Raw genomic sequence first — 20,237 nt, 5'->3', positions numbered from 1 at the left:
GACGTTTATCATCCTTTCTAGGAACCTTTCTAGGTAATCTTTTCTAAGATAACTCATATCCTTTCTAGGAGCCTTTCTAGGTAGTCTTCTCTAAGACGTTTATCATCCTTTCTAGGAACCTTTCTAGGTAATCTTTTCTAAGATAACTCATATCCTTTCTAGGAGCCTTTCTAGGTAGTCTTCTTTAAGACGTCTATCATCCTTTCTAGGAACCTTTCTAGGTAATCTTTTCTAAGATGACTCATATCCTTTACAGGAGCCTTTCTAGGTAATCTTTTCTAAGATGATTCGTATCCTTTGTAGGAGCCTTTCTAGGTAGTCTTGTTTAAGACATATCATATCCTTCCTAATAGCCTTTCTAGGTTAATCTTGTTTAAGACATATCTCAACCTCTTTAGGTAATCTTCCTTAAAATATTTATCCAACATTTTCTAAGACATCAACTGCCCTTTCAAGGAGTTTCTCAGTTAATCTTCTACAAGACGTTTCTTCCCGAGTTTTGTTAAAAGCCTAATCTCCTTTAAAACAGTAATCATAGTCTACTTTAGGCCAGTGATCTACCCTTTTCAGGAACCTCTCCAGGTAGTCTTCTGTATGACAGTACTTCATTTTTATGAATCTCCTTTCAATACTTCAAGCTCGGATATAGTCTAACGTATGACTTATCCTGATTTCGTAATTATCGACATCAAATGGCATCTTTAAGCCCATCTCCTACAAAAAGTCCCTATCTCAGCAAGGGCAAATTTTCTTAGGTATTCTAGTGTTCAATCCCCTTCTACCTTCAAACTCCGACAGGCACACAGGCCAATCTACATCTTCAGGTTGAAGAAAATTGAACAGGGGCAGCTGTCATACCCTAAAATTTGCCCTCCTTTATTTTGACATTTTGTTATTACTATTTTTTTGATTTCTATAGCTTTTAGTTTTAGTCTAATTATTATTAGTTTGTTTCTTTAGATTTACAATTTTAATCATTTTTATTTAGTTTTGAATTTTATTTCTTAGTATTTTTAGCTTTAATTAGTTTTTCTAAAAAATCTTATAAATCTCATTATTATTATTATTATTATAGGTCTTTTTTTCTTTTGGGTAGATTTTATTATTATTAATTGATACTACAAAGAAAATATTCAAAAAAAAAAAGAAAAGGAGAGAGAAGCTGCAACAGCAGGTTTCCCGTGAAGGTAGCGGATTCGGAGCAAAACGAAATATCAAGATTCAATCAAATATCTTCTCCTCCAAATCAAATATTTTTTATCCAATCTCTTTGATTCTTTCCAATTATGTTAACCTAACACATCACTCTATATAAATCCAATTGACCCAGCATAAAGGGGAAGAATTTTGGCTGCAAGGAGACGGGAACCTGCCGCTTTAACCAAGTCACAAATTTCTGAAAAAAAATCATCATAGCAGACACGGTTGCAAGGAAAATCAAGGGCATTTGAGGATCAAGAAGGCTTCCTCGTCGTTCTCTGAAGCAAGTTGGAGCATCACCTGAGGCCAGCACATCCGGAACGCACCATATACGCTCACGGTTCTGCTTCGTTCGTTTCAAAAGTTCTACCCCTTATTTTACGCAATTTAAATGATTTTAAAGCATTCATACATGTTCATATAATCATCAGGATCTTGTTTGAATCGTTAATTTCAAGTTTTGGTACAGGAATCACGTTTTGCCATGGCTAGGGTTCTGGATCTTTGATTTAGGGACATTAGATTAGAGACTAAATTAGGAAAAACTATTGACATAATTGAATTCAGAAGATGATTTTAAGTCAATCCATGTCCCTGGGCGTGATTTCTATTGCCTATTTTTTTATTTGTAGTATTGCAAGGCTAAGACCGCGCAACAAAACCGTTGCCTAAAGCTTTTGTATGTTGCAGATAAAGTCACGAAGAAGATGAAAGTGCTGGGCGCATTTTGATTTATTTAAAATTCAGTTTTTTTTATATGTTACTTCTGTTTCGTTTCAATATCATCTAGCACTAATAGCACAACTGGTTGGCGCGCGTGGATGATGACCAACAGTGGGGAGGTTCGAGACCCACCAAAGACTTTCATTTTACAATGCCTTATACTTTCATTTTACAATGCCTTATTCACAAGATCCAGCGCGTGCAGTCCATGAGAGTCCATCGTACACCCTCAGATTTCATCCACTGGATTCAGCGATCAGCAAATCCAAAGGCCATGGAGCGAGCTTCCACCATGGACCCTCAAGATTAAACCATACTAGATCAGCTAAGTGATTTTTTTTTCAATTACTTTTTATTTTTATTTACATAAACTCTTTTTCTTATTTTTTTAGAATAAAACTATTTTATCACATAATAATTTTATAATCGTTTATATTACTTAATCAAAAACTTGTTTTTTTTCGTAATATCAAATTTTCTTTACAATAATAATCTAATTAAAGTTTTTTAGTTGATAATTATTTCTTGGGCTAATTAAATTTATTTTATGCCTTAAACCCTGATTTCTTCATGATCATTAATCACTGTTAGGTAGATGTTGTCCATTAACTTAGTACCCTGGTAGTCGTTGGGGACTTTAATACACTAACCTTTCTTTTTCATTCTAAACATTTTCAGGGTTAATCAAAGGTTTTTTCGACTACGCGCCATCAATAAAAAAAAAGCTAAGTTTCTACTGCTTTTCTTTTTTAAATATCATTTTAATTATTTTGCCTTTGCCTAAAATAGGGTTGCCTCAAATAGTCAATGAATCCCTCTTACACTAACTTTTATTCATTCATTTTCTGTCTAAATTCTCTTCTCAGATGATCAGAGTCAACCAAAGATTCAAGGAAGATCAAGGCACTCAAGGATGTTTATATTAATTATTGATCCGTCTTATTTTCTGCTTTTAAGTTTCCCCCATCCCTGCAGGTGTTTATTGTAATAGCGTAGGATTTTTATTTTCCTGCCTTTAATTTCTGCGATTTTAAAACTGCGTGGTTAGTAACTCTAGGGAGTGCAAGATTATTAACTGAACTTAGATCACTAACTTATAAGATAAATGTCATTGAAGTTAACCACGTGGTTGTGCCACACACACACCTTTAGGGTAATCCCTCTTGTTGCCTTTGTTGCCTTTATCGCCTGTTGCCTTATAAACCTGTTGCCTCTAAGTATACTAAATAGTCAAAGTCCCTCGGCTCCGAGGATACCTAAAGCAAGGTTGCCTCCCTCGATGTTGCCTCGGAAAAATAAGATGATTGTCCTATTGCTAAGGTATCCTCGCATGATGCCTTAAATGACTATTATATTCTTCCCTTAGACTACCTGCCCTCTTTATGGCAAGGGACAGTCTTATGGAGAACGATACCTCGATGACCCTTTCAACATCCAATTGAAAGACTTCCTGCCTTCTCATGGTAGGGATAGACCCTTTCGCCCGAAAGACTAAAAGAACAAAACTTTAAAACTTAGGGCAGTTGCTATTAATTGCTTGCTCTAAAATTCAAAACTCTTTTCCCACTCTTTTCAAATCAAATTTAAAAAGACTACGCTTATTTACAAGCTAAAGTTCTTTTTTCAAAGTTTTACTTTTCACACCTCCTTTTCAAACATTTCAAAACAAACAAAGTGAGCTAAGCAATTAAGAGCCCATGGATAACCATGGATGCAAAGGGTGCCTTACACCTTCCCTTTGTATAACTTACCCCCCGAACTCAAAATCTTTTCAAGAGGTCTTTCCTATTCTTTTAGCCTTTCCAATTGGATAAAATAAAAGTCGGTGGCGACTCTTGCTATCCGCAACATTTCAAATAAAGTCAGTTCACCGAGTTACATTGGGTGATATATTTTCTCCAAAATTTTAAATGATCAAGAGCTCATGATCCAAGCCCATAGAAACCCTAAAATACACATATATATTCTAAAAAGAGTCAGCAGCAAAGGGGGGGACGAAAAAACAGGTGAGAAGACTAGGGTTTGAAATTCAAAGGTTCCAAAGAAACTTGCACCATCGAGTTCTGATTTGCAGCAATTCTCAAGCATGGTTGAGTGTCCACTCTTACTTCTGAGGTGTTAATAATCAATCCCAGGTCGAGAAGCAAGGCTAAGAGGCACCAGACCATGTGCATTCACCCCCACGGTTTATTCTTTTATTTGAAAATCGTTTTCGGCAATTAAGGTGTTTTTTATGAATTCTAAACATGCATTACAGTTCATATGATCACTTAGAACGCATTTGAACCATTCTTCTTGAGTTTTGACGTCAGGATTAGAGGACACCATTGTTAGGGCAAAGATAAAGCTTGCTTCGGTCTTCATCGTTCACGCCGTTACAGATCCAAATAATAACACCAGCAGGTTCGTGACACCTTAATAAATACATCTGGGTGATTTTCCGGTTTGTTTCTTTCGTCCTCGCAGGTTTTTTTGGAGAACGCAGCGTTTGCTATGAAAGCTGCAGCGAAGTTCCGCAGCTAATTGAAGGCAGAATCGTAGCTAATTATCTGGCCATGTGAGGAAGATGATGAACAGCCCTTCCGTTACCACGCGTGCGTCTGTGTTTGGTGGGTCAACAAGGCTGAAATCCTCTCTCCATTTGATTGGATGGTCAAAAAGTCTCTTTCTCTCTCTTTGTTCTGATTAGCCTATTACGCATTATGGGATCCACGTGAGCGTTGGTTTGACTGACTCATTAAAAGCCTTGTCTGCATATATAATGTTATTTGACTGGATTTATTATCAATTAACAATTGTGGTGCGTTTGGCAAGAGGAGGGTGTATTTGACGTCTAGAGCATGTGTTCGAATCCTGGCCACGGCCAATATTTTTACCACATTAACCAATTGCAAATCCAGCGCGCAGCACTCATGAGGCCTCACAATACACCCTCATCCATGCACCATTGGATCTCCTATGATCCAATCTAACGTACCAAGCACTGCAGGCATACCATACTCCTCCCAAGGCTCACCACATAAAATCAAAGCCAGGTTCTATTTATATTTTTTATTTTATTTATTGTTTAAATTAGGATTATTGATATAACTAGGGTTAGAATATAAAATAGGATTAGAAATATAATTATTTAGAATTATTCCCGACTATTTTCCCGATTAATTCGACTTAATTTGTTTAATTAATTAATATTATAAATTACAAAAAAACCTAGGAACCCTTATTAATGCATTAGGGTTCGCTCAATCCCATTGGCCCTTGGCCAAATATTAGGATTTAAATTATTATTAGTTTTGACTAAATTTATTGGTCGCGATGATTAATAATTGATTAATTTAATTAATCAAATCCTATAAATTAAAATAATTTATTCTGCTAAATGGTTTTAACCAAAGCTATTGGTTACGATGATTAGCACTCCCCTTTATCAAAATTCGTTATTATTTATAATCGAATCTATCGGTTATGAGGAGTAACGATAATTAAAATACGCACATTTTCTATTCGCGATAATCAATCTATCGATTATAGTGGTTAGCAATCCTCCCTTCAATCTGTTAGCCATGGTAATCAAACCTATTGATTATCGCAGCTAATGGTAACAAATTAAAATCAGGGTTGTTCGCCCAATCCTAAAAAAAAACACTTCCCAAATCTAAAACATTCAAAACCACAATATTCGACTAGGGATTTTCATCCTTATCAATTAGACAATTCAAAAACGCTTTTCAAAGCACAAACAATTTCAAACACCTTCAATTCTAATCCTAAGGCGTACAACCCTTCCCCGAACTACGTTGACTCTGATTCTCCATAAGGAGATACGTAGGCACTTGGCAACAAGGCGAGTCCCCCTCTTCCAAACTCTAATCATGTTCAATAATTAGCCTTTAACTCTATTTACTGTCTGTCATCTTTCTTTATCTTTTGCCACAAACCCTGATCATTAAAATGCAAACCATAGGAAAGGGTTGAGGGTGCCTAACACCTTCTCTCGACCTGAATATAGTATCTTACCCCAATCTCTCAACTACGTAGGGTTTCCTATTCGCCCTTTAGAATAGGTGGCGACTCTAAAAGCTTATATTTTTAGGGCAGGTTGCTACATCATCATATTGTAATACTCTAGATCAGACTAAAAGGTTAAATGTTTAGTGAGCATTGGCGAAATAAGCATTCTACATAATTTATAATAATCTTAGTGTATATTACAACGCTTATTTAGAACATTTGTTGTTAAATATTTTTCTTTAAAGCATATCACAACGATTGAAAAAGGAACACCATCATGTGAAACACGAGCTTCTTGTGCATAAGACTCGAGAGCTTCAAGTGCATCCCGGTCTTCATGAGCATGTGAGATGTGCCCCTGGGATGTGGAGCCTTGAAAAAGGCGGCTCCTAGAAGTCAATTGTTCCTCGTCATGAAGCTTAGGGACGGTTCCACGTCTAGTCCTGCCATGTTCATTTTGGCGGCAAACGGACGCGTGCTGGGTTTCACGGTAGAGTCTTAATCTATCAGGGTTATTTGCAGCCATTTTTCCTGAAATAAACAAGAAAATGACACCAGTCTGCATCCTGTACAAAATAAAAAAATGACATTAATCTACATCTAAGACACTTTTCCAATATGCATCTTCAAAAATCACTCAGGACACAATTCAAATATGCATATCCGAATAAGCTTGTGTTTCTCAATAATAGTAGAAACGCATACCAGTCTTGCCCTAACCTAACAAAAAACCAATTGAGGATGCATGTCTCTGATAGCTACCTATTTTGAATGTGACTACTACCTAATACATTTAACATAACTTATTTTACCTAATACAGTAATCAAAACTAAAAAAAAAAAAAAGAGAAACTTACTCAAAAAATAGTTATGGATGAAAAGTGTTGAATGTAGTTAGTGGAGTGAGTTGGAATTGAAAAGCTTGAAGTAGAGGTAGTGCTGATCCTTGAAAAAAGGACTGGAAGAAATTTGATCACGAGCTCCAATGGAGATTTGTAAAAATTTGAGAAAATGAAGAAGGAGAATAAGGTATGTTTGCATGTGTTATATAAATTAAACACGTTCGGAGATGCATCTCAAAAAAACCCATTGAATTTAAAAATAAGGGTTAATTCGGAAATACATTTACAGACACACCCTAAAACACATATTGTGATTCATCTTCAAATTAAATTTTGACAAAATGAGGGACGATCACTCAATTGTGCTTATTTTGCAGAAAAGGGTGGGTCCACAGATACATCTCTAAAAACTAGAGACATTTTTTACTTTTTGATAGGGGCAAAAATACTTGCATAGAAATAAACATAACAAATAATTTTACAAACAACTAATCATAATTTTTTTATTAATTAAAAAAAAAAAATCTTTCTCCTTCATTATCACCACCACCCCATAATTCTAATTAAAAAATAAATTTAAAATTTTGATTCAAAATAACAAGAATGTTTCTAAGAATATGGATATAGGTGGGTTCCTATGTAAGTATTTCTTTTGTCAGGGGTTATGGAGAATCTATAGAGGTGGAAAAAGAAATTCCCAGACTAAAAAGACAGGAAATTATTTTCACTTTATAAACCAGTGTAATATCGAATTGATCTATTTTTCTAGCTCTACCATTTAGTGTAATATCGAATTGATCCATTTTTCTAGCTCTACCCATTAGCATTAGCCTTAGGGTTGTTAAAAAAAATCCAAGAACTGAACCGAACTGTTGAACCTAACTGAAGTTAAAATAACCGAACTATTAAATTTGGTTAGTGAACCAAACCATAATGCACAAACAGTTCTAAAATCGAACTGAAATCTGAAAATGAAAAATACTTAACAAGTTTAAAAATTGAAAAATAGTTTAACGGTTTGGTTCTTTAATAAATGGTTCAATTTGAGAAAATTGTCTTCTAACGGTTCAGTATGGTTCGGAATTTCAAAACAGTATACAATATTTTTAAAATGTATAGAACTTATGTCATTATTTCTGACTTTTGTATGTACTCCGTACTAGCTATTAATATTTTACTTATATGATTCTAAACGAATATTGATAGGATATTACAGCTGGTATCAGAAACCAAAAAATTTGGTTAGGGTCGGTTCTTAGTAAATTGAAACGGTACGGTTCAATTCGAGTAAATTTTTATAATAGTTTGATTTGATTCAGTTCAATTTTTCACGAACTGTATCACAAACAACCCTAGCCTTGATGATAGACGATCTTGAACATTCGAGTTTGCTTCTACATTTTTGCTTGGTTGAGTTTGGTTGAGTATGCCTTGATGATAGACAATCTTGAACATTCGAGTTTGCTTCTATATTTTTGCTTGGTTGAGTTTGGTTGAGTATGCGGAGTAGTCCGACCGCGATATCAAGCCATCAAAGGTATTGGATTCTGATTTGGCTTCAATTTTGAAGGGTTTCAAGTAAGTGGTTCTGTTGATCAAAGTGAACTGAACAAATGTGTGAGGAAGGATTATCTCATATAATGATCTACTTGACTAATCATGATCAGCTATTTTTGTATACCAATGATGAGTTTGGAAAACAATCTGAGTTTTAAAGCTTCGCTCCCATCTTTCTCAATTCGCTGGATTGTAAATTACGATAGAAATATCATTGGCTAATGCACGCTGAAGTAGAAGCTACGTCAAACGTCATGTTCTTCCAAATGGAATGTGTCACTGCAACAAGCTAGCAATTTTCCCTCCACATAATAGAGACTTTTGATATCTACATTATTGTAAATGTCTAAAACTCAGTAGTGGGTCATCAAACTTTATTGTGATGTTAAGATAAAAATCGTAGAGTTGAGGAAGGGAATTATTTCATGTTTTATGAAGCTAGATTTTCACGTGAGAAAAAGATTTCCTGCCCCCATCGTGGTTTCACTTACAAACCTCCTTCCAATCTTCATGCTTTCTTGCGACCTTTAGTGGGCTCAGTGTGCTAAGTGGCGTACGTAAATAATACTTTTTTCTAGGGCCACGTTTGTGATCACATGCCATCATCATTATTATGAAAAGCCACAAACTGGATTTAGCTGGCAATATTCTTCCCCACTGGTGTCATTTCTCACTTCAAAGAATGCCACATAACATAAGGGAGCATGTATACAAAGATGACTAACCCTACTATGAGATTATAATTTTAAGACCAATTGTCAAAGTAAAATACATTCTTCACAGATAAAGATTATTTCCTTCATAGAGTTTATAACATAGTAAACAGCAGCAAAGAAACATATTACCTTTTTTTTCTTTTCTTTTCCCCTTCAACCGACCCCATGATAAGCATATATTATGTAAACATAGTAAAAAAGTAAGTCTTTCTACAACTAAACCGATCAGTGGTAGTAGAGTTTCTGATGTTTCTCGGCCGTCCTAGTTACTTTCCACAATCAGCTACTATGGGATCAACATTAGAAATACAACTTCTCCTCCCACCCATGCAGAGTAGGAAGTGAAACAGTAGTTATAATTAACACACAGAACTGCTACCGTTAAACGGTTAGTGATTACAAACAACATTGCGAAAGTAAATGGGATCAAGGTCATCATATCAGTAGTTACCATCTTCCAAGTGTAGTCATTTCTATCGGTAGTAAGCCTGCTGATAAGTGGGTGCCAAAACATTTCCATAGCCACCATAAGCAGGATAATTCATGGGTGGTGTTGGATAAGACGCTGCAATAGCTGGTGCTGGTTCTGGTGAATAAGCATAGGATGGACTTCTGCTGCCATACATGTGGGGTGGTGAAGGATAAGGTGGTAGAGCAGCTGGGTATTGCCCGTGTGAAGGAGATCTAACAAATGTAGGAGCAGCAGGGAAAGATGATACATATGCATTAGTCAAACGCCCAGCTTTGGCAGGTGGCATATGGCCTCCATTGCTGTTGCTTGCTCTTGTTCTTTTATTGGCAGGGACCACAACTTGTTTCCTTTTCTCAGGCTTGACCTTCTCCAACTGTTCAAGTCGCTTCTTCAGACTCTCGGCAGGAAATTCTGCCTCAAGTTTGTATTCTTCTATGCATTTAATCACGGCCTTGAGTGCAGACTGCTCCTTTCTTGCAGCTAGATACTGGGAAATTACATTCAGCATAAATAACATCAGTTCAATTAGTGTAAACCTGCTTGTAATAAGTCAAGAAAATGTAATAGAAAACTGTGTTACCATTGCAGACTTTTTTTCTCCCAACTAATCAAAAAAGCAGCACAAATAGATGAGATAAACCAGAAACAAAATCAGTATTTACAAACTATAAACACATTGCAATCTAAAGAATAATTACTTTCAACACTAAATTCCTTAATTTCATACACAATATGTGAAACCTTCCGGAGCTGCTTATTCTATACAAGTAAACCAAGGAGACAATTTCTGGACTCAATCAAACACACTTTCACAAGATAACAGAATCTGTGATACTATTTATGGCGATGTACCATTTATGGCAATACCATGCATACCTAATATGAAGTCGGCATTGAAATGAAAGACATGATACTCATTGACAAGCATAAAAGACATCTCAGTTTAGCCTCCATAACATTTAACATATTTAGAAATACTATAAGAGAAATTATTAAGAAAGATCTCGAAATTAACGATTTAGATAGAAGCATGGTCCTACATAGAACATTTATGGCAAAAGTTGATCCATTTAGCCGACCCCACTTAGTGAGATAAGGCTTGGTTGTTGTTGTGATAGATTATAGTAGTTTTTATAAGTTACTAAATTAAAATGATGAGAAGATTACCGAAGCACGCCCTGCATTATTAGGATCTTCCAAAATAGACGCAGCGACTTTCTTAGCATCTTTCAAGAAAGATTTGAGAAGTGGAACAGGTGGGAACTTGTCCACAAGACCCACTTCAAATGTGAAGTGAACAGCATCAAGCTGTTGTCCCTTGCTGATCAACTCTTCAATCATATCTGAAAAACACAAACACAAATATCAACATTGGAATTCAGTACACAACCACAACAAAGAAACAAAACAAAAACTAACAAAGACAAATATAGTTAGTAACATGAAGTTGTTAACAAATCATCACCATAATAAATAATGAGTAAAGATAATGGATTTAGATTTACCAGGCATTTGATTAGAGAGACCAAGGGAAAGTGCAAGCTTAGGCATGTGTTTCCTCCAAGCAGAAGCAATAACAAGCTTGCGATACAATTGCAAATCATCACTGTCAACAATCCCAAACGTAACAAGATGCTGCAAGAACGTGTGAACATCAGGTGTCTTCACATTCTCCACACCACCACGTTCTTCCAAGCTCACCTTCCATTTCTCCGCAACATCCTTCGCAAGCTCCTTCACGGACGGAGTCACCAACATCCTCGATTTCAACACCGGGTCCACCATCACCGGAACCAGCGACTCCAACACCAAAACACAAGCCCAACCGAGATCATTTCCGCCTTTATCACCTCTCTTATCAACCGGAAAAACCTCCGATATAGCTTCCAGCACAAACTTCGCCGGATCTATACACTCCTCCAACGCATCCGGCATCTCAGCTCTCAAACCTTCCAATTCCTTCTTCTTCCCTATCAAAAACTCCCAAAACCCTAAGGCGTCCATGTTCAAACAAAATGACTTCAACTTCATCATCAATCCTTCACCATTATCAACCTCACCATCACCCTCAGCAACGTCCTCTTTTACACGGGAGAGTGCAGCGAGAGCAGCTTCGGTACGCTTATCGATGTCACGAAGCGCGATCTGAAGCGCGTCGTCGAGAGTGGACTCACGGTGACGGAGAACATTAAGAGACTCGTTGGTTTGGTTATCGAGAGAACAGATTTTGCGATTAAGCGCTTCGGATTTGGTGAGAAGGTCTTGTTCGAGAGAGGAGAAGTGGTCGGAGAGTTCCTTCCAGAGGAGGGTGCAGCTGGTCATGAGGGAGGTTTGGCGTTGGAAGTCGTCGAAGCTGGGTTGAGCCAACTCGGTTAACTCGCCGGGATCGGGGATAGACCCCATGGTAGAAGAAGAAGAAGAAAACCCTAATTCAGTTCAAATCAGAGAGAGATAGAAGAGAAAGAGAAGAACGAAGAAAGAAGAAAGAAAAGAGTGTGAAAGAGTAAAGGTAATGGCGAAATGAGAGACAACGAAGGTGATGACGTGGATTCTTGATTAGGGGTACACGTGTAATTGTTTCTTAATAAAGTTAGTTGAGGGGCGGTACTAGAATGCGCTGGGAGTGCGTAGGATTGGAAGTGGAGGGAAAATAAGATGATAGTACAAGTAACAGTTAAAAATCGTTATTATGAAATATCTAGTGACATGGGATTAAACTATGATTATTATAATTTTTTTTTAAAATATAAAGGAAAAACTATAGTGTTTAGATTTTAGTGTGACATTGCAAATAGTAACGTTGGATATTTGGATTTTTCATACAAAACATACTTTATTATATCAATCAATCACTCCACTTAAAATGGCTGTTCTCTTGTGTCATTCTCTCTGATATTAACTTAAACCAATACTAGTAATAGTATATTCTAATTTCTAACTCTTGTTTAGGTTTGAATCATAATACTACATATATTCTACTTTTCCTATTAAAACATATTACTATATATGACGACCAAACTGATGCGACTCTTACCAACTCTAAGGATACACAGATTAAATTATTTTAATTTAAAATTTTCATATCCATATTAATTTAAAAGGTTAATACTTGCTAAAAATGTTATCTCTCATGGGTATCGAAGACGTGACTTAGAGCATTTCCAATGGTGCAATTTACATTTGAGTTTTTTATAGGACCCACTAAGCCACATCATATTAAAAGAATTTATTTAATTTTAACTTTATTAAAATCTGATATGGGTCCTACAACTTTACCTCATAACTTGATTTGATTGGGTACTACAATCTTTTACTTGTTGCATTGCAATGCAACTCTATTATGACATGGCAAATTTTTTAAATATTTAATTATTAAATTAATGGTACAGGTGGAGAACTCAATAGAAGAAACTACCATTGAAGATGGTCTTAGTAATTGCAAAAGAGCACCACCAACCACTTGACTATTTGTTTTTATTATCTTATTTCTTACCTTAAGTGTATATATTATAATAATTTCTGAAAACATGTTTACTAAATATTTATTTAGGTCCTTATGTTTTAATATATGTTTATTATTTTATTTTTTGAGAATAAGCATTACTCTATTACCAAAAACCAATAAGTACAACCGACCTAAAGGTCCGGGAACTTAAGTCTAATCAAGCATACATACTAACTTGTATGCTTAATTTTGTATACATACTACATCTAGTTGTAACATTATAGAGAATTTTGTCAACAATTCCTATATCTCTATTTTTACCATTGAATATCCTATTATTTCTTTCGTGCCAAATCTCGTACACGGTTTCCGCAAAGGCTAGCTTCAAGATCATTCTATGCGTCCCTTTTGGCTTTGTCTCTTTGATAATCCATTCCACCTCTTGGTCCCAAGTGAGTGGTTGGTGGTGCACCTTAAGTTAGCCAAGGATTTGCTGCCAGATATCTTTGGTGTAGTTGCAGCCAAAGAAAAGGTGTTGTATGTTTTTGTTGTAATCACAGTAGCAGCACTTCAAGTCCACATTGATGCCTAATCTAAGTAATCTCTCCTTTGTGGGAAATCGTTTCATAAGCGTCATCCACAATGTGAAACATGATCGTGGTCTAGCATGGTTATCAACCAATATCTTCTTCCATCCGACATGTTCCACTTCACCCTTCAAATCCTTGTACATGGCTCCAGTTTTGTAATGGCCGGTAGTTACCGCCTCCATCCAATGCTTACTCGTGCTCAAGGCTTCCTTATGCTTCACAATTTTCTTCAAAATCCATGAACTATTTGTTGTGGCTTGCCATTGTAAAATATCATCACCTTTGAAATAGAATGTGTCAAGCCATCGAATCCAAAGTCGGTCAGCTTTCATGTGTATGTTCTAGAGTAATTTCCCCATTGTTGCTTTGTTCTAGTTCAGCAAGTCTGTTAGGTGCAGGCCCCCTGCAGATTTGGGCTTGAAAATATTCTCCCATACCACTGGACTCTTTCTACTGATACCCTCCTTTCCACTCCACAAATAGCTTCGGCAAAGTGCTTCTACATGCTGAATAATCTTTTGGGGAAAGGGAAGTACCTGCATCCAAAAAGCAGAAATAGCAAAAAGCACACTTTTAATGAGTTGGCATCTCTCAGCATAACTTAAGAGTCGGGCTGAACGGTGGTTAATCCGCGCAGTAATCTTTTCAATTAGCGTGTAACATTGTTGGATGGTTAGCTTTTTACTAGATAATGGCACACCCAAGTATCTAAAAGGAATAGCACCTTCTCTGCAACCGGTTGCAATATCATCTTTAATCGTTTGGTGAACACCCCCAAAATAAATCCTACATTTTGCAGGATGAGCTCGCAGACCCGTAGCTTGAGTAAAATCTTTGAAAATTCTCATCATAGCATTAACGGACGATGTATCTCCACGTGTGAACACAATCAGGTCATCAGCAAAGCTGATGTTTGTAATATTCAGTTTCTTACAACGGGGGTGAAATTTGAAATTTGGTATCTGTTGAAGCTTGGCTAAACTCCTATGTAGATATTCCATCACTAACACAAAGAGCAAAGGGGAAATTGGATCTCCTTGTCTCAGTTCTCGTTTAGCCTTGAGCAGCTCCGAAACATTGCCATTGATAGAGTACCTGTATGACACAGTACAAACACATAACATAACCCAGTCAATGAATTTTCCAGGAAAGTTCAGTTCTCTTAGTATGGTGGTTAGTGCACCCCATTCCACCGTATCATACGCTTTTTGAATGTCCATTTGAATGGCACAGCGGGGGGAAATATGTTTACGGCTATAACCTCTCAATAATTCGTAAGCCATGAGGATGTTATCATGTATAATTCTCCCAAGTTAAAAAGCTGATTGGCTGACATCAATCACCTCATTTATCACCTTGCTCTGCCTAGTAGTCAATAGTTTGGATATGACTTTATATACTGTATTACAACATGCAATGGGTCGAAGATCTTTCATACATTTTGCATTTGTGGTTTTTGGAATCAAGGTCACCACTGCATAATTCACAGCAGGGTACATATTTTTGTTCTCAAAAAAAATCTTGTATTGCTGCCATAAAATCACCTCTCACAATAGACCAAGTTTGTTTGAAAAATTTGAAATTATAATCATCTAAACCCGAGGCTTTTGTATCACCAATGCCCTTAAGGGCTTTCCACACCTCCTGTTCAGTTATTGGGAGAACCAGCCCCCCTTACTCTCTTTCTTTAATTGAGCCCCTTGTCTAAGAACCTCAATATCCACATGAAGGAGGTTTGTTGCAGCTGTCCCCACCAAATCCTTATAAAATTTTAAAACTTCATCCTTTATTTCTTTAGGTTCAGTGAGATGTTTTATTATTGTTATTATTAACTAATAATGTTTTATTAGCTAATTTATTTTTGGATATATTAGTTAATTATTATTAACATTATTAATTAATAAATTAGTTAATTAAATTATAAAATATACTGTATTAGTTAAAATATATTAGTTAAAATATAATAGTTATATTATAGTTATTAGTTAATATTAGTTAACTAAAAATACTGAACCAAATTAATTACTATTAAACTTCATAAAATAACGTGATGAATGTAATTAATAAATATGGTAGCCAAATTCAGTCACGTTAATTTCATTTCTACATTATTGTTAAAACTTAATTAGATTATAAAATATAAATTAAATTAAAGTTAATTAAATTATAAAATATAAAATAAATTAAACTAAACTAAATTAAATTAAATTAAACTAAATTAATATAAATTAAACTAAATTAATATAAGTTAAATTATTATAAACTAAATTAATTTAGTTTTAATTTAAATTAGTTTAATTTAGTTTTAATTTAGTTTTAATTTGGTTTATTTTTAATTACGTAAACTAATTTAAAAATACTGAACCAAATTAATTTAGTCATGTTTTTTAGCTATGTTTTATAAACTAATTTAAAAAATACTGAACCAAATTAATTTAGTCTTGTTTTATAGGCTATGTTTAAAAAAATAATGTAGCTTTTAAACTAATGTAATAAACTAATTTAGTAAATTAATTTAAACTAATTTATTAAAGTTATTTTTAATTAGTAATTTAAATATTTAAAGTTATTTAAATATTAACATTTTTAAATATCAATGGTATTTAATATTTTTTAAATATTTATGTTACAATAGTTTAAATATTAATGTTAAATATGCAATTCATGTAATAAATATTTAGACCATCTCCAACGGCTGTTCCTTCTAATAGTTCGCCACCATGGAGAGTGAAAGTAGTATTGGAAAATGGAAAAAAATTGTCAGCTGGAAAACCATTGCTTCATAATGCAACGTTGCATTGGATTATTTCTCTTTAAAATATATGTATTGTGGGACCCAATATGAGATAAAATTGAATATGGGTGAAGTAAATATAATAAAATATTAATAAATAACATAAAGTTGTGGGACCCAATATAGATTATTTAGAGTTGTACTATTAGAGTGAAAAATTAAATAAGTTGCTTCAAGATAAGGTGGCTTGATGGATCCCACAAAAAACCAAAAGATGAGTAGCACCATTGGAGATGCTCTTAGCAAACATGTTTTCAAAAATTAGTACTCCCTCCGTTCCTTTTTAAGTGTCATTTTAGCAAAAAGCTCTTCCACCAAGATAGTGGATTATTAGAGCTATTTTTCCTATCATACCCTTATTTATTTTTCTCTTTCCAAATAAATTCATTCATACACTCTCTTTTTCCAATAACTAATTGAAAAATGTGAGGTGGAGTTATTGAGAAAATAAGGGTATAATTGACAAATTATAACATTAAATTATAAAACGACACTTAAATAGGAACAAAAAAATTCTTCTAAAACGACACTTAAAAAGGAACGGAGGGAGTATAATATATACACTTAATGCAAGAATTAAGACAACAAAAGCAAATAGTCTAATGATTGATGGTACACCCTTGCAATTAGTAGGTCATGTGTTCAATACCCATGAGAAATAAAACTTTTAGCTTTAATATTAGACATTTTAACAACCAAAAAATAAAATAATAATAAAATATGCTACATGGAATTAAAATAAATAAAAATTTAACTAAGTCTGCCACGTCATTAAAAATAATTAAAAAATAAAAAAAGTTCCAACTAAGTTTGCCACATCATTAAAAATAATTTAAAAAATATATTTCCAACATATTCGCCAATAAAATATTTTTATCTCATTCATTGTAAATAATTAATTTAATGGTGACCTTCTCCTTCATCAACCTATTCGCCAAAAACATATTTTTATCTTCCCAAAGATTTAAACAGAACATCAATCTGACATTCGAAACACAAGATACAAATTTCCAACGTTACCCGAAAATGCAAACATCGACGTCATGCAACGACACACCTTACGATAACACTAAAGCTTCTCAAATGGCACACTTGATCTTAAAATTTCTTTTCAACAAACCTTTTAATTACTCCTCAATTCACTCAACTCTGACGCTAACGTCTTATGCGGCACCAACGAACAAGTCCAGTTCTAAGGACAAACGTAACCACAAATTCCACCTCTTTCCAACATCATCCTGTTACAAATAAGTCAATTACAGATGCTGGAACCATTTTTAAAATAAAGTTCATCTCGTTAGCTTTCCAATGCTTCAAACAGGACTCGAATCGGATGTCCAGAACTCAAGTTATGAATTTTTGAAGTTTCAGCAATTTCCTGCGTTTTGCTTACGGGAATTCCACTCCAAAACTCATTTTTCTTCAACTTAAACATATTTCAAACAACTCTTAACATATCTCCTCACTCCTAAACTTCTTATAACTTGAGAGGCACATTCTTTTGTCAAAATTCAGTTTCCGAAACACCAAGACAACAATTACCTTCGCAAACTTGCAATTGAAACATATCCGAGAAGCAAAGTTTTTCCCCCACTTACCTTCAACCAACTCCTGTAAACAAAGCAAACAAGTACCGACAATGTTTCACACACTTGTCGCGCACTAAGGGACAAACAATATTAGACAACTTGGTCGGACGACTCGACCTGCTCTGATACCACTATTGTAACACCCTATTTCTACCCAACGTATATTTAATAAAATCAGAGTACAACATACAATGAGATGCTATAATTTTCAGCTTTAAAAACATCAACACATAATTAATCGCATGTTAAACAGATACATAACTCTTTAAAATTTGGATGAACAAATAGCAACAACTTTTAGTTTTTAAAATAAGACAACTTCATTAATACTACATAGCGGATTCATAAATTTCAACTTAATAGTCATAACATCTTTTTGTTCTTCTAAAACAACTTAGAAACAACAAGTACACAACAAAATAAACTTCATATTCAACAATTGAAGTAATAACAACAACAAAACAACAGACGTTCATCCCCCTGAGTGTTACGTATCAGAGCAACGACACCGACTTGAACTAATGAAGATAACTAGCCTTCATTCCTGATTACCTGCACGTTACCAACATAGGAGTAACATTCAAACAGAAGGGGTGAGATATCAAACAATATAAACGATTTTATGATAAATAATATATTGCACTCAGATTATATAAAAATCACGCCTCACAACATTTTAGAGCAATATTATTCACAACCTAATCATCAACATAACATAACAACAACACATCAACTCAAATACGCATCAACTCAAATACACACCAATTCAAATACACACCAATGAATGTGACTCAACAAATGCACATGCATGTGGTACCATTGGAGCAGAACTCCCAACTTAAAAATCCTCCAGGTTATCGAGGCGTCAACAAGGCATAAACCTTCATCTTATTTTGTCAATCCAGGCCAACGTGGTGAGCATTAGCTCCAACTTAAAAATTGTCAATCCAGGTGTTACCCTGAAATGTCTGAAAATATGGAGGGACATATATTCCTAGCTGATAGCCTTAAGGGTTAAGGGAAGGTTCGTACAAATAAAGGCGTTTTAGGAGATTAAGACTTGTGTGGAGAAATGTACATGAAAAGGTCGAAGTAAAGATACGTCGAAGGAGTATGTAGGTCGAATCAACCATGATGTGGATCAAAGGTAATGGTCGAAGGTAGTCTTGTCGACCATAGAGGCTTCCCATACTTAGCAAAAATTATCATGTTTATGTCCTTGACAAATGCAAGCGTCGAAGCCAGGAGCGGTTAATCCGTAAAGAGCCAAAGGCGGGAAGTTTCAAATTTCAAGATCACAGACAATTACTTCGAGAAGTCGTACGTTCTAGGCTCCAAATACATGGAAAGATCTCATGAAGCGGTTGTTTGTATTTTCAATTTCATCCGTAGATTGCTTTAGACAGTTATCTTTGTAAATTACTATAAATAAGTCATTTTGATGTAGAATTAGGGGTGTTCGCTGGTATACTCAAACTGCTTGCCAAAACTCTGCCTAATTTCCGACTTCAGGAAAAAAAGAGTGATTAAGCATTTGATGTACGTGAATCACCACTTTTATTTCAATGCAAAACCTTTACGTTGCAATTATTTACTTTGAAGTTTTTACGTGTATTCTATTCATTAATCAACATTCATTCTATGTTTTCGTGTACGTTGACACTCTTTTGATTACAAGTCTCGAGTTCACAAAAGAGTCAGTCGATCCTTAATTCGTGTAGAACAAACCTGAGTTCACCACCTTCTGTCGGTCACGAGTCACCATAATAGGTTAAGATCAGTGAACACCCAGATTTGTTAAGTTATTACGTTTAGGTTTGTTTCTGTCGGTCACAAGTCACCTATCGATCGAACCTAATCCATCGTGTGGAAAGCCGTTGTACTTGTTCCTCTTGTCTTAGAAAATTGTTTCTTGGGCTAGCGTCATCGACATAACTGGTGCAATATCAAAACCTTAGCACTTGTCTTAAGATCAACTGGTCGATCTTGCAAGTAACCCTTAGTTTAGGACTTTGGGAGGACCAGCGGTTGTTTATCAATTTCCACAGTAAACACCAGGCCAACTTAATAATGCTATGCATGAGACAACAACCACAGCATCAACTTAATCAACACAACACAACAAAGACAAAATGCAACAACGACAAACAACTTAATCAACATTGGTCACAAGACCGACAACTGCAAAACAACTTAACAACGTTGGTCATAGGACCTGCAACTTAATAATGTCCATAAGTCGGGACAATTCAACATATTAACAACAATAACTTAATAGCAACTCAACAACTTCGTCAA

General features: G+C 35.0%; 2 protein-coding genes across 3 annotated transcripts; both read right to left on the bottom strand.

The window, feature by feature from the left end:
- Nucleotides 1-9,349: 9,349 nt before the first annotated feature.
- Nucleotides 9,350-12,024, bottom strand: LOC131643475 (FRIGIDA-like protein 4a). Of its 2 annotated transcripts, XM_058913697.1 has the most exons (4): nt 11,027-12,024; nt 10,689-10,864; nt 10,102-10,125; nt 9,350-10,008 (listed from the first exon to the last, which is right to left on the bottom strand). In XM_058913697.1, exons 1-4 carry the CDS (start codon nt 11,922-11,924, stop codon nt 9,523-9,525), a joined length of 1,584 nt encoding a protein of 527 aa, XP_058769680.1. In that variant the 5' UTR covers nt 11,925-12,024; the 3' UTR covers nt 9,350-9,522. The 2 variants fall into 2 exon arrangements, with proteins under 2 accessions (XP_058769680.1, XP_058769681.1); XM_058913698.1 differs by lacking the exon at nt 10,102-10,125 and having other exon boundaries at nt 11,027-12,022.
- Nucleotides 12,025-13,444: 1,420 nt separating this feature from the next.
- On the bottom strand, nt 13,445-13,888 carry LOC131648763 (uncharacterized). The gene has a single exon (XM_058918493.1). It carries the CDS (start codon nt 13,886-13,888, stop codon nt 13,445-13,447), a length of 444 nt encoding a protein of 147 aa, XP_058774476.1.
- Nucleotides 13,889-20,237: the final 6,349 nt, after the last annotated feature.

This window comes from Vicia villosa, linkage group LG1 (genome assembly GCF_029867415.1).
Source record: "Vicia villosa cultivar HV-30 ecotype Madison, WI linkage group LG1, Vvil1.0, whole genome shotgun sequence".
Taxonomy (NCBI): domain Eukaryota; kingdom Viridiplantae; phylum Streptophyta; class Magnoliopsida; order Fabales; family Fabaceae; genus Vicia; species Vicia villosa.
Note: the sequence above shows the minus strand (reverse complement) of the source record. Positions and strands in the feature narration are given on the sequence as shown.